This window comes from Amphibalanus amphitrite, unplaced genomic scaffold (assembly GCF_019059575.1).
Source record: "Amphibalanus amphitrite isolate SeventyFive unplaced genomic scaffold, NRLGWU_Aamphi_draft 000817F_arrow, whole genome shotgun sequence".
NCBI classification, from domain to species: Eukaryota; Metazoa; Arthropoda; class Thecostraca; order Balanomorpha; family Balanidae; genus Amphibalanus; species Amphibalanus amphitrite.
In genome coordinates, this window is record NW_024882311.1 from 60,763 (window position 1) to 74,464 (window position 13,702).

General features: G+C 48.6%; 1 protein-coding gene across 4 annotated transcripts in view; it reads left to right on the forward strand.

Moving 5' to 3' along the window:
• Nucleotides 1-2,269: 2,269 nt before the first annotated feature.
• LOC122366584 (probable helicase with zinc finger domain) overlaps nucleotides 2,270-13,702 on the forward strand; it is a 33,671-nt gene continuing 22,238 nt past the window's right edge. For all 4 annotated transcript variants that reach the window (XM_043338987.1, XM_043338985.1, XM_043338986.1 and 1 more), the window contains exons 1-13: nucleotides 2,270-2,561; nucleotides 4,229-4,432; nucleotides 4,883-5,133; nucleotides 5,826-5,955; nucleotides 6,365-6,464; nucleotides 6,880-7,054; nucleotides 7,445-7,548; nucleotides 7,989-8,091; nucleotides 8,537-8,663; nucleotides 9,154-9,263; nucleotides 10,710-10,857; nucleotides 11,357-11,503; nucleotides 12,882-13,028. In XM_043338987.1, the coding sequence (XP_043194922.1) occupies nucleotides 2,340-2,561; nucleotides 4,229-4,432; nucleotides 4,883-5,133; nucleotides 5,826-5,955; nucleotides 6,365-6,464; nucleotides 6,880-7,054; nucleotides 7,445-7,548; nucleotides 7,989-8,091; nucleotides 8,537-8,663; nucleotides 9,154-9,263; nucleotides 10,710-10,857; nucleotides 11,357-11,503; nucleotides 12,882-13,028 (1,968 nt within the window). In that variant the 5' untranslated portion in view covers nucleotides 2,270-2,339. The remainder of the gene's footprint in view (nucleotides 2,562-4,228; nucleotides 4,433-4,882; nucleotides 5,134-5,825; nucleotides 5,956-6,364; nucleotides 6,465-6,879; nucleotides 7,055-7,444; nucleotides 7,549-7,988; nucleotides 8,092-8,536; nucleotides 8,664-9,153; nucleotides 9,264-10,709; nucleotides 10,858-11,356; nucleotides 11,504-12,881; nucleotides 13,029-13,702) is intronic.

Sequence of the window (13,702 nt, forward strand, 5' to 3'; positions counted from 1 at the left end):
TAGTTGTGCTGGGTGCATTCCACTCACACTGGCTCCTCCAATAAAAAACTGATAGGGGTTTGGATGAGCTTAGAGGAGAGCTGATTTTGGGCTGCGACAGGAATAATTTGTGGCTCATGAAATGGGGTGAGCGAACATAGAAGAGTGCTTGTCATTTTGTCCCATGGCTGTGGTGTTTAGATACATCCAAATTTGTTTAGTACATCCAAAGCTCACAAAAGCATGACCACAGCCTACGGCTCTACAACTGGTCACTCATGCTCAGCTTGTTTTGCTTATCTTTGCAGTATGGGCCTCTTCACTGTTTGCTCCTAATAACTCCGCATTGTCCGTGCGGATCGCACTCAAACCTGGCTTATCTTTGGCATGACACTTATCGTAGGGTGCAGTGCCATGTGTCACGGTTCATTATCAATCGAGAACAGATAGTTCAAGCTTCAATTGCGCTCAAAGCGACAGCATTGTTAGGGTCCTAATGTGCGACTTGGATCTCACAATTCTCAGTTGGGGTGGTTGGGCACGTACAGGGTCAGGGTGCACTGCAGTCTTGTGCTCATTGGTTTGTCTAAAAGAAAAAAGTGAATTAAATGCTATGTCATCGCGGTAGGGCATTACAATCGTTAGCTGCGCTGTTATACTTATTATGATGCATGAGTATTGAGTATCCAAGGATCGTCGATAATTTCGGCACCGATTGGAACAGAATAGCGCCTTCCTGGGTCTCGTTTCATAAAGCGAGTCCGTAACTTACGCCTGGTTTTGATCTTGTATTGCAAGTGGATGTGAAGCGATAAATTTATTTCCCCTCCTCCCTTCTGTTCTTGCTTGCAAGATAACTAAATTCAACGATTCAAACTAACGTCATCGCTTCACATGCACTTGCAATACAGGACCAAAAACCGCCGTAAGTTACGGACTCGCTCTATGAAACGAGGCCCATGTCCCATAATACAGCCTGCAAGACTCGCTCAAACTCAACGGAATCACCGTAACAAAAGTTATTCGGCAGTGATGACTTGACGTGCTTCCGCTGCATCTTCGTTTCCAAACTCATGTTTTCACCGGTTCACTCGCCGGTATTTACGTGAACACTGTAATAAGCTCTCTTTCTGCCTTTCAGATCTGTTTGCTACTGCTATATAAGACATCAAGTGAAACCTTGAGTAAATTGACTTCATTCTGGCTGACTGTGCTGTTATGATCTAGCATGGTTGGTAAAGGTAAGATGCTTGAAAATTCATTCCATGTCTCTCATTTGAAGACCACCATCAATATCGAAACAAAATCTTCTTTTTATGGGCATCTTGCTTCGAATGCCTTGAGTTCTTATATGTTTATGTCCTGTTGCCTGCAAACCGAAATGTCTGAAAAAAAATGTTTTTTTTTCGAATACCTACCTACGTAATATAGTTAAAGTCTTATGGTAGTTTTACTTTTTGCAGTAGTTAACAAACGTAGTCCACATTTCACTCTTACATTTATGTCAGTCACATCTATTGACATCTCCCTTCTAATCTCACCCAAATGATATGACGCCCCTCTCCCCTCCCGACAGTGACACCCCCGGCGCCGGTCCGCTGGCGGTTTCGGGAGCCGCCGCGTGGCCTCACTCCCGACCAGTATCTCCGCTGCCCTGCCGACGATCCCAAACAGTGCGCTCACGGCACCTTCTGTGTGCGCGCGCACGGTCAGGAGGAGCTGAACGAATGGGTGGAGAGGTTCGATCCCCGCCAGCTGTTGGCCTCGCTGGGACGGGGCGCTATACAGGTGAGACGAAACCAGAGTCGACACACGGATATAGCGCTGCTGCGTTCTTACCCAGGTAGACTATCCTATCGTCTTCACAGTAAAGTGGGCATGGGCGCTGGAGAATAAGATGGACTAAGGATGGTTCTGAATTTTGATGTTCTAAGTAAGGTGTAGGTATGTCGCAAATTCATAATGCGGATGTTGATTACTAAGCTATATATGTTTGTGTGTGTGTGTGTGTGTGTGTTTTTTTTTTAGGTGCTTATAATGCTCTTTCATACGTAAATGCTGATATCCAATAGTTTCATTGATAAGGATTTGTCAGTTGTTATCATAGCAGACTGTGACGTGCTTGCAAAGTCCAGAGCATTTTCGCACCCCACCGTGCCTTTATACTCCACCTGCTGAGTCTCTCAATCTGAGGTTTTCTGTCTGCGCGAGTGTCTCCCCATGTGTGAGGTATCTCTAAGTTTCCCACTGACCCCTCCACCATATTCCACTGTCCCCAGGCACGCGTGGAGTCGGATTGGCGTGCCGGCGCCGTGCTCCCCGAGTGTGCCCACCTCGCCGTATCTCCGCCTGCCGGCTCTATGACCGCACGCAAAGACGAGCGAGTCGAGTGGCGTGTGGCGGTCACAGCTGGCTCCCTACCGGAGGGTATGGGGCTCCTGGATACCGGCACCCGCCCGCTGTTTCGGCTGGGGGAGCTGCGATGCCCGGCGCTGCTGCCTGAACCGATTAAAGTGGATGCGAGGGAGTGGACGTGCCAAGATAAGGAGCTGGTGGAACGCTCCACGCGCACCGGAGCGCCGGTAAGAATGGCAGGGGAGGGAGGGTGAACTATGATTCAGAATGTTCTTTCTTTTGTTATATAAACATGTTAGCCCGCGCCCTGGTGTGGGTCTGAGCCACCTTCGCCCTGGTGGGGGGGGGGCCAAAATGACCCCCCCCGTCTAACTCGAAAACGAAGAGGGCTAGGAAGACGCGGAAAAAAGCAAACGAAAGCCCATAACAAGTACGTTCGAAAGTATTTCGGTCATTTTTTCGCTAAGGTCAATATTGAGGTCGCTAGAGGTCATCATAGGTCAAATTTCAGTGTTTTCGGTGTTGCCGGACATATTCCGCTGTAGCTCGGAAACTAGAAGAGCTAGAGAGCCGCGGAAAAAAGCAATCGATAGCTCTTTTCAAGCTCTTTCGCCAAGGTTCGTCAGATTTGACCTCAGCTCAACGGTTTAGCCTACAGAGGTCATGCAAGGTCAACTTGGCAAATTTCGTTGAAAATGTTTTTAACTATAGCATGCATTCACGAGAAAATAGAGAAACGATTCATGCACCATCGTGCTTGGCTCGTCGAGACGCGTCGAATGATATATAGTTTGACCTCGAAAGGTCATTTTGAAAATTTGACCTCAGGTCAAGGTCATGACCTTACCGAAATAGGTCATGCTGCATATCATTCGATCCGCATTGACGAGACAAACACGATAAACGTCGAACGGAGTCTCTATCTCTATTCAATAACAAGTAAGTGCAGAAAAACCGCTGGTGACCTCTGGTGACCAGGGAGATGACCTAGCGTGACCTCAGCGAGGTCACAAGCAAATGGTTTCACATGGGCTGTGATTTGCTGACCCAAGACACTTCAATAACGAAATATAGGAACAATCACGCCCGATTTAGCTGAAAAACAACTACTTTTCGATTCTCCCATTGACTTATAATGGGGAGCAGCGATGACCTGACCTGACCTTAGGTCACATTTATAAAAAATCCGAGATAGCCATTTTGTAGAGCTGAGTGACATCTTCAAGTACTGTAAATTTTACATCGATCGGATAAAAGCTGTGCCTTTGAGAGAGCTTTGAACTTTTTTAGAGGTGGTGTCAGTTTTGGTGACCTTGTGACCTGACCTGACCTGACCCGAACCCTCCAAAAAAGGACATGATGTAAAAATGTTGAATAAACAGCTATACAAAGTTTCAGGGCGCTAACTCAAGTGGTTTCTGAGTTATCGCTGAAAAACCACAGGGGGGGGGCCAAAATGGCCCCCCCCCCCACCAGGGCGAAGGTTAGTGTAAACGGATCGAGTTTCGATAAATCTATGTAATAGGTGAATGGGATCTCATGTTTCCGTCAGGAGTGATGTAGTAGATTGCCCCACCCCTGGCTGCGCCAGTGGCTCACGTGCCGCTGTACCTGGCGCCGCCCCTGACTCGGCCCGCGGCGCACGGCCTGAGCCGAGGCCGCGGTTCAATAAACCAGTACAGAACGGACCGCCGTGGTGTAACAAGTGAACCGTTTTGAGTGACGGTCGAGGTAAAGCGTTTTTTCGATATTTGTCTTGTCTCAGGTACATACGTTTCGAGGTGACGTCTAGTCAATTTGTGAGCTGCCATATGTGTTCTGATGTGCGTTCTGTCTCCCACGGGTACGTTTCGAGTTGATAAGGGTGCTGATATGCGTTCACTGTCTCTCACAGGTGTGTTTCGAGATGACGGTGTCGTTCTCCGCGGACGTGTACGGCTCCTACCGCCAGCGACTGGCCTTGGTGTTCCCGCACCACGCGCCCCTGCTCTGCTGGCTGCAGGCCAATGTGGCTCCCCTGCCGGTGGATACACTGGTGGAGGAACTGCGGGGGAAACTGACCATCTCCGAGCACGGCTGGACTGAGGAGGACGCCGAGGTGAGAAAGTTGGACCGAACAGGACGCGGAGGACTTAGTAGCTACTTGGTTCCTATAGGCGTCTTTCAAAAGCAAGAATGCGCATTATGGACTCGAGAAAGAAGTAGTTAGTTGTCCTATGTGTAGTGGAAGCGCACTTCGTTTTGAATAATATTTTCTTCCGAATCGGTTTTATTTCAAGTCGTTCTGTATTTACTAGCTATTTGAGGTTTATCGTTTTTGGATGTTGCTTTAGTTGTTCTGGAGAAGGGATTTCTATTGTGATTGCGTGTTTTTTTTTTTTAGTTATATTAAGTTCTCTCCTAAAATTTATGATTCTGCTGGCGTGCTCATGAATCTAAACCTCTCGGGAGATACGGTCAGCTTCATCACGCAAAATGACCACCGCAGTCGACTCGCCCGTAAATCCTAATAATAAACGGTCAGCTTCATTCGTTTTCCGTCCCATAGGTGATCCCGTTCTCTCCGGACCCCAGTCCGCCGGATGAGCAGGACAAGAACGCGCAGGAGGCCTACCCTGCGCCCTCCGCCGACCTGGCTCCGCCGGCGGACCGGAGTCCGCTCAGTGCGGAAAACTACGCGGAATGGAGCGGAATACTGCTGAAACTGGAGGAGGCAGCGCGGACTCAGCTGCTGCATACGTTCAATGTGACCGGACAGCTACGGCTGATGGGACATTTTGTGGTGCCGCCAGAGACCACGTGAGTAACCGGGGAGATATTTGGGAGCGGTAGAGAGAAAGAGGTTGAGTCTTTTGGTAACTTGAGTGGTGGTAGGATTTGAAAGGAATTGAGTGAGTGTATTACAATTGTGAGTCGTATTATATTTTATGATGCGAGTGTAGTTCTGCCGTATAAAGGCAAAACCCATTATGTTCGGGTGACCTCTGACCTGAGGTAATGGCCTCTGACCCGACATAATGTCTTTTGCCTTTGCACGGCAGAGTTATATGGGTCGTATCGGGGTGGAGTGTCTAGTGAGTTAGTTGATGGTAGATTTGGGAAGAATATTTCTTGAGCTTAGTTAGATCGTATGCCTAATTTGCCTAGGTAGTACACCTTATACCCATATTTTGTGATTGTGGCCTGCATTTTTTTTTTTTTTTTTTTTGCCCAGCCACCAGGCGTTATTGCCTCACTGTTGTTTTGTTTATGTGCGTTTTGTTATTTTGTAGTGCACTTTACCTTACCAACCCTTCTGACAAGCATGCGGCAGTGAGCTGGCAAATGTTTTGACTCGATCGTGTGATAGTTTTACCTTGCGGACATCGATGTCCTGCTTATTGTACTTTCACCCTGTAACGCCGCCGCTAAGTGTCCTGACTGGCGTCCTGTTATTTTAAACCCCATAACTCCGCCGCAAAGTGTCCTGACCGCTCGGTTCCATCCGCCAGCATCCACCACGTCCGCACTGGTGAGCTGTTCGCCCGTCTGCACACGGAGCAGGAGCTGTCAGCAGACACGGCCGCCGGACGACTGATTCTGGACAACTGCGAGCGAGCGCTGCTGGCGCCGGTGACCAAGGTGGGACACGAGACACTGTTACCCTAGTGAGAATTACGTTAGCTGATTGCGGAGATGATTAACTTGACAAAAATTGATAGAAGTGTCATGGGATAATCGTAGCCCCACTGTCCAATACTCATTGCTTTGGCGGTACATTGTCTATTGGACTCCGCGGAGGTATGTTCTTAGTTTTATGTTATTAGTTTTGTGGCTAGGTGGAAACGCATTACATTCGTCAGGATACTTTTCCTATGATACATATAAGTTCGATCATAGACCTTGTCTGCATACTGAGGTCTACGTTTGCTTAGTTTTACTGAACAATTTGTTGTATGTGATATAAACAGCTTATGGGATTATTGAGTAGTGCACCATACTATGCGCTCCATTGAAATAACTGTTGACGCCTTTTCGCCCGTCGCCCCAGAACCCGATTGAGCCCACAAAGCGGAAGGTGTACGAAGTTCTGATCGCTGCCAAAGCTAAGAATGACATCTACTTTCGGCTGCCGAGCCAGATGGTCTCAGGTCAGTACAGACCCGTGGCCGGCCTAAGCGAGGTGCAAATGACCCCCTACCGTAGATTGTTGCGCTCATATTAATACCTTAGTCTGTGTGTGTGTGGGGGGGAGGGGGGGTAATCGAGCAAGGAAGCTGCTTCAGTTGGCTGGTCTTTGATGGGCGGGGTGGGAGAGGGGAGGGCGCAGTTGGTTGTGCCTAGATAATCTACCCCTTTATCAACGGTCCCTTATCTGTCCCGCTGAGACTTTGAACTATGTGCCGTCTGTTCTAAGGAATGTGTTTTATCATGAGTGCTGCCCAGTGTCCGTGCTCTTTTTTTATTCGAGCTCGCAGCATGAACACCATTTTTCAGCGTGCGGATCACGTTTTATCTACTGTTTATTCTCACTCGCGCTCAAGCCCCGTTTCTTCTCGCCCACAGACCTTTCCCTGAATGACGATGACGACGCCATGCTGCGGGCCGCCGTGCGGTTCCTGCCCAGTCGCCAGTGGTCGTGTGACATGCAAGAGGGGTGTCGAATGGCGGCCGAGAAGGCGCCCCACCTGCTGTTCCCTGATACCGCTCAGAGGCCGACCATACCGTGGAACCCGGCCAGGTAAGCGCGGACACTGGAGGCATTCAGTGCTGGTTAGTGAGAGGTGTTTGTTTTCGTATGATCTGACGCGGTAGGGCTGTTTTCGCGAGTCTGCTGGCCGTTTTATGCATTAACAAGCCTAAATTAAAGATTTTCATTAGTTTTTTTTTTGTCAGATTGTAGGTGGGTGTGACTTGTTTAACCTTTTATTATATGACCCTTTTTGTCTTAATGGCTCGGCATCCGGCGCCCTGTCAGAACTCAGTCATCTACATACCTAACCCCCTTTTCTGACCCCTACATCACCCTGTCTGACACTCTGTGACCCCTTGCATGACCTTGTCTGCCCCTGTGACCATAGTGCCGCCCTCTCACCCCGTCTGATATTTACCTAACCCGTTACGCCGACAGTCACTGGCGCCCCGAAGACGAGAAACTGAACCCGCGTCAGAAGGAGGCCATCAACGCCATGACGGTCACAGTGCCGCAGCCGCTGCCGCCCGTGCTCGTACTCGGTACGTCCTAGGGCCGGTCTGTCGATTATTTGGGGTGCTATGTTAGGTTTCTTTTATGTAAGATGTTGATGTGTTACCTTTGTTCTCGGTACGCCCTAGGGGTGCCGCCTGAATTAGCAAGTCGAACCTTTGGATTACATGCAGCTATGCTATTTCCTTCTTTGTATTATATTCGTGTGTCATGTGCAGCGTGTTTGTTCGTTGTGTGTCTTCTGTGTCTGTCATTTGTTTGCTTGTGTTGAGTTGTGACTACTTGCGTGTGTGCGATTAGTGCATTATAAAGCGACAGCACTTTTGCTGCCTTGGTGCGGAGTTTGCTCTCAATTTTGGGATAGTGTGTCTTTCTATCCGTTAATTCTATTCATCTAACTTCGTCGCTGTGATGCGTAATTCCTTGAATCGACTGAAATCTGACATCCCTGATTTTCGTTCCCTCACAGGTCCGTACGGCACGGGTAAGACCTACACCATGGCGCACGGCGTCAAACACATTCTGAACGGGAGCGAGGACTCGAGGATCCTCATCTGCACCCACAGCAACAGGTAAAGACTACGCTCATCGAGTGATGTCAGCCTCTGAGAAACTCAAATGCATGGATGGTTCCCGAAGGGCGTGTTGTTGCGGATGAATAACGTAATAAGGTGCTGGTCAGAGCCTAATCAAAAGGTGTCTGAGGTTAGTTTAATCCCCCATCCTGGTCATGGGTAGGTAACCACGTTTGTGTTTCATTTCCTAATGAAGGACGAAAACGACATAAATTTTTCAGACACAATTTATTGTCCATATTTTGTTAACATCGTCATATAGCCATATTGTAACCTTTCTCTGTCACATGGCTGTAAAATTAATGTCGGATGCTCGGATGCCGTTCGCATCACTTATTCTCACGTTCTATTTTTTCCTCTCGTTTCGATGATCTACATATCTTCGTTATTATTCGGCCCCAGTCCGTCGCCCTCTCTGACCCCCCCCCCCCCCTTTCTCTAGCGCTGCCGATCTCTACATCCGAGAGTATCTGGCCGGGTACGTGAAGGGCGGCATGGAGTCGGCCCGTCCGCTGCGGGTCTACTACCGACGCAGGAGGCTGGGAACAGTGCACTACACCGTCCGACCGGTCAGTTAAAAACGTTAACGCTTTCTTTATGTGTGTACGAACTTGATGTAATGGGCGTACTTTGTGCGGTTAGCAGCTGTCACTTGTGTCCATTTTTTGTTGTATTCATTATTTATAGCCACCGTGGTATTCATCTTGCTATTTAAATTAGTGGTTAATTGCACGTTATATTTCTTAAAATGTTGTCGACGGCCAGGTCCGTACCGTTAAATGACTAGGGAGACGCTTTAGCACTTACATTATCTATTCCAGTCTTCTCCTGTGTTCCGTTTACGCCGTCTCTCTGTTCCTCAGTCCGATCTCTTTTCACCATATTTGCACACCGTCTCTTCTCTCCCATTTCAGTTTTCACATCATTACTCTTTCTTAGTTTCACACATTCTCTGCTTCTCAGCTTGCAGGCTGAGGTAATCATCAGTCCACAAATACTCACACCTTGTCCATTTATGTTTTGTGTAATCCCCATTGACGTCGTCTCTCTGTTCCCCAGTTCACGCTGCGGGAGGACTCTGACGCTGACGACGACGTGGTGTTCCGTCATCCCACCACTGAGGACATACTGCGACACCGGGTCATCGTCTGCACGCTGGCCGTCTCAAAGTAAGTGGAAAACGTCTGTTCTCTGTCCATCTCAAACTAACGCCCACTGCAGGACACCGGGTCATCGTCTGTACACTGGCCGTATCAAAGTAAGTGGAAAACGTCTGTTATCTGTACATCTTAAACTATCATCCACTGCAGGACACCGGGTCATCGTCTGTACGCTGGCCGTGTCTAAGTAAGTGACACTGCGACACCACGTCATGACACGGCGTCAGTAGCTCCGGCACCGTGTCGTTGTCTGCCCTCTCGATCTCAACTTCAGCGGAGAACAGCGTAGCTGCCTCCACCATCCGCAATCCACATCGGCCCTCCCGACACACGGGCAAACACGCCTGGGGCTGATTTACACCGGAGCGTTAAACGACGCTCTACCCTGCTAAGTATGTAATTACGAGCGAGCGCAGCGAGCGAAGCGAGTCTTTTCGATATAACAGAAAAATCTCAATATGAGCGGCCCGGCCCGGCCTGTAACGCTTTTGAGAGGCTTATATCTCAGCAACCGCTGGACCGATAAGGCCTGCGGTCTTTTTTGCTGGGTAGCCCCATCCCTTCTACCCCGTAACTGACTACTTTTGATACATCTCAGTGACCGTCGTGGCACGTGCCACGTGAAAAGTCAAAGGTGTCCAAGCTGTTTTGAAAAAGTAATGATTTTGAGAGGCCCATATCTCAGCAGCCGCTTGGGCGATTGTCTTGCGGTAATTTTTGTAGGGTAGCTGCATCCCTTCTACCAAAGGTCGGATACTCTTGATCTACGTTAGTGACCCCCACTGCACGTGCAAAATGCAAAAAGAAGAGATGCCAAATTTGTTCCCATTTCAATAACACTGTAATTACTGGGGCGATTTCGCTGAAACTTGGCATACAGGTAGGCACCCATCAGGCAATGCATTCCCATGTGTTGCGGTTAGGGTGCTACTGCACGTGCGCACGTGCAGGGGGCGCTCCCAGATCTCGAGAACGGCTGGGCCGATTGCGCTCAAATTTGGTACACGGTTGGGGACTAGTTAGTAGGGTGCCGTGCAAAAGTCAGTTTGGACCCCGTATGCACGTGCGCACGTGCAGAATACCGCTTCCAGATCTCAGGAACGGCTGGGCCGATTGCGTTCAAATTTGGCACACCGCTAGCGACCGGTTAAAAGGGTGCTTTGCACAAGCCCGTTGGAAGTACCCTCTCGCCCTTCCGCACGTGCAGGGCTCACTATCTCGCTCGCTCGTTCTTCGCCCAAAAAGGCGTTTTACTCAAATTCGACGCGGGATGATCAGACTCTGCCTCCCATTAATTGGACTAGACACTATTCAGCCGTGACGTGAGTCGATCATTCATTTATTCATTCATGTCGTGAACATTAAAAATGCGAATTAGCCCTGGCGATCCTTATCTAATCTAACCATCTCTCTCTGTTGTTGGCCACTCCGCTAACCGTCTCTCCCCACTCTCAGGTACCTAACGTGGCTGGACCTGCCTGAGGACACCTTCAGCCACATTCTGGTGGACGAGGCTGCTCAGGCTCTGGAGTGGGAGGCGGCCCGGGTCCTCTCCCTGGCTGGACCACAGACCAGGCTGGTCCTGGCTGGGGACCACCTGCAGGTCAGTGATGGAGGGGAAAATGGAGGTTGGGATGTTGAGCCGTGGGTCTTTTTTACTCTAAGTGTATTTGAATAACAATGACTCACGCCTTCCTCGGCTTCCTGGGTCTTGGGCTCGTATTTCGACGCTATTGATGTGTTTCTGCGTCATATTGGGTCACATCGGGACATAATGGGCTAACCAATTAGTACGTGAGCTTGTGTCCTTCTTCGCTTTGCTCGCTGTCCTTAACGGACATTGCTATCTCACTTATCCCCTGGCGCCCTGACATCATTATTCCAACGGTAAGTTGGCGCCGGACGTATTCTACTCTGACGACTGGCGTAACCATGCCCATCATCAGCATTCAGCTGTCTCTGGACGTCTACCCTGAAGTACGTCGGGAGAGGCGTTACCCCCAATGACGTCATTATTCCATCATCAGCTGTCTCCGGACGTCTACTCTGAAGTGTGTCGTGAGCGGTGGTACCCCCAATGACGCCATTATGTCCATCATCAGCTGTCACCGGACGTCTACTCTGAAGTGTGTCGGGAGCGGCGGTTTGAGCGGTCCCTTCTGGAGCGTCTTCAGGAACGTTACGGCTCCGACTTCCCCTGTGCCATCACACTGCATGAGAACTACCGTTCGCACTCCGACATCGTGAAGGTAAGGGGGAATAAAGGGGACCGGTTATGTTGGAAAAAGGCTTTTGATAACGAGGATCTGCGTTAATTTACTTAAAGGTAGTGTGCCAGCTTTCTTGGACCGTATGGAGTTAATGGCCCAGATAAGGAGAACCGGATTTTTAGAACTTATCCATACCTTCAAAACTCATGGAAACGTCTTAAATTCTTCAAATTTTGAGTACCCCAGTGCGAAATTCGCCCCGACGGGTTGTCGGTCGTACCCCAACCACATTTCACACCACTATGAACAATAAATGCACACACTGAAATCGCTATTACCGATATGCTCATCCAATCAAGTTTCGATAAACCCGTTCATCATCATCTCCTGCGGTTTCGAACACGCCTGTTAGGTGGCTTCTGATGCTCGTCGAGGTCGGAATTTCCAAATACGCGTGGTGCGTCGGGCCGCGCGCTCTGACTTCGGCCAAGAAAAATGCGTCAGCTGATCATTGTCATTTCTGCCACTTGCGTGTGGTGAAATGGGGTCATGACTTATAAGACGGCTTTTTCATATCAATTATTTTACATAAAATCATATTTCAAACCATAAATAATGTTCGACAGCCAAATAAAAGAAACAATACCAATACGGGCTTACAGTTTAAGGCTCGACATTGTGTTGTCTACGATTAGACAGCTGATAACTCATTCCCGTACGTCGTATGGTCGTAACACTATAATGACCTTTGCTTATTGTCACAAGTGCGCCGCATTCGCGATTGTTGCCCGACGCCTGTTTGCAGGTGAGCCCACTACAGTTGTTATACATATCTAAAAACCGAAAAACTTTTAGGCGAAAAAGGCACTATTCCAGGCCCATTTTTGATTTTTTTGCGATATTAGGTAAAAACAGAAGCTTCTTATCCTAGGAAAAATAAAATGGGAAATCTTTCAAAGGTGGCACACTACCTTTAACGATTGGTGAGAAGGCGAGCGATCATGGGGTAGTTCAGTAACCTCTATGCTTTTACGTGCCGAGTACGAAGTTCGTAATGATCATGGATAAATATTGTACGTGGTCCAATAGATCGTATAGGTGTAAGGACGTGTGCCAAAACAAGAGCTTGCTGGTAGGTTTCTCTAAATCATGTTTATCCCTAAAAAAGAAAAAAATCCACGAATATAGCGAAGAGAATGCAGTCTATTCGCATATTGTTTATTTCAACATAAGCCAACTTTCCCTTCAGCCCCTAACCAAACAACCAACCAATCGACCCCCCCCCCCCCCCCTCCTGATATCCATCTAACCCGCCCACCAAATTGAACTGTGACCACTGTCATTAACCCCTTCCCCGCCACGCAGACCTCATCTGACCCCTGTTAAAGCCTAACTGGCCTCTCCCCCCTCCGCACAGATGACCTCGGAGCTGTTCTACGGCCGTCGTCTGAAGAGCCGCGCCCATCCGGGCCGCCACCCCGAATGGCCGCCCGTGTCGGTGTTCAGCGCACGAGGCACCGCCCGCCAGACCAGCGGAGACACCGGCTATTGTAACGACGAGGAGGTAGGTGTACTGTGTGCAGCTGCTTTTACCGGCTGTGGTATGACAGTTTGACGTTTGTGAAAAGCGATTATGTGAACCGGCGATAATTTTACCGGCTACTGTGACGACGAGGGCCCGATTTCACCAAGTGAATATATTCCATTACGGCGGCGTACATATTCACTTTTGGCATATTATGACATATTCAGTTTCACCAAACTCCGTACAGGGATACTTATTCAAGACAAAGACAAAGTATGACTGCATAAGTCCGTCGTTTTTTGGCATACTATTACATTTGAGGTACCTCTGGTACGCCGATCTGCTTTTTCAACAGCTGTTTGCCGAGTTTGCTGGCATTGAAAGTATGCTACTTTTTGTGGCATTCTTTGAGAAACAACTTGGCATACATCAATTTTTTTAATGACAATGTTACAAATTTAATGACTTCGTCGATGCAACGTATGATAAAAACATGCCACAGGCTACGCAAAAAGTTTTTGATGTCATAATGGTTATTTCTTGCTGGATATATAGGGTATCGTGTGTCAGGGCTTATATTGAAATTAAACCCCAGAACAGCTATTTTTATAAGGCTTATCTCATCGTGGCATCACTGCGATTAAAATCACCCCATCATGCAGAAACACAACAGGGAATTCCTTTTTTCATTCGCATTCCATTTCCCGATTACA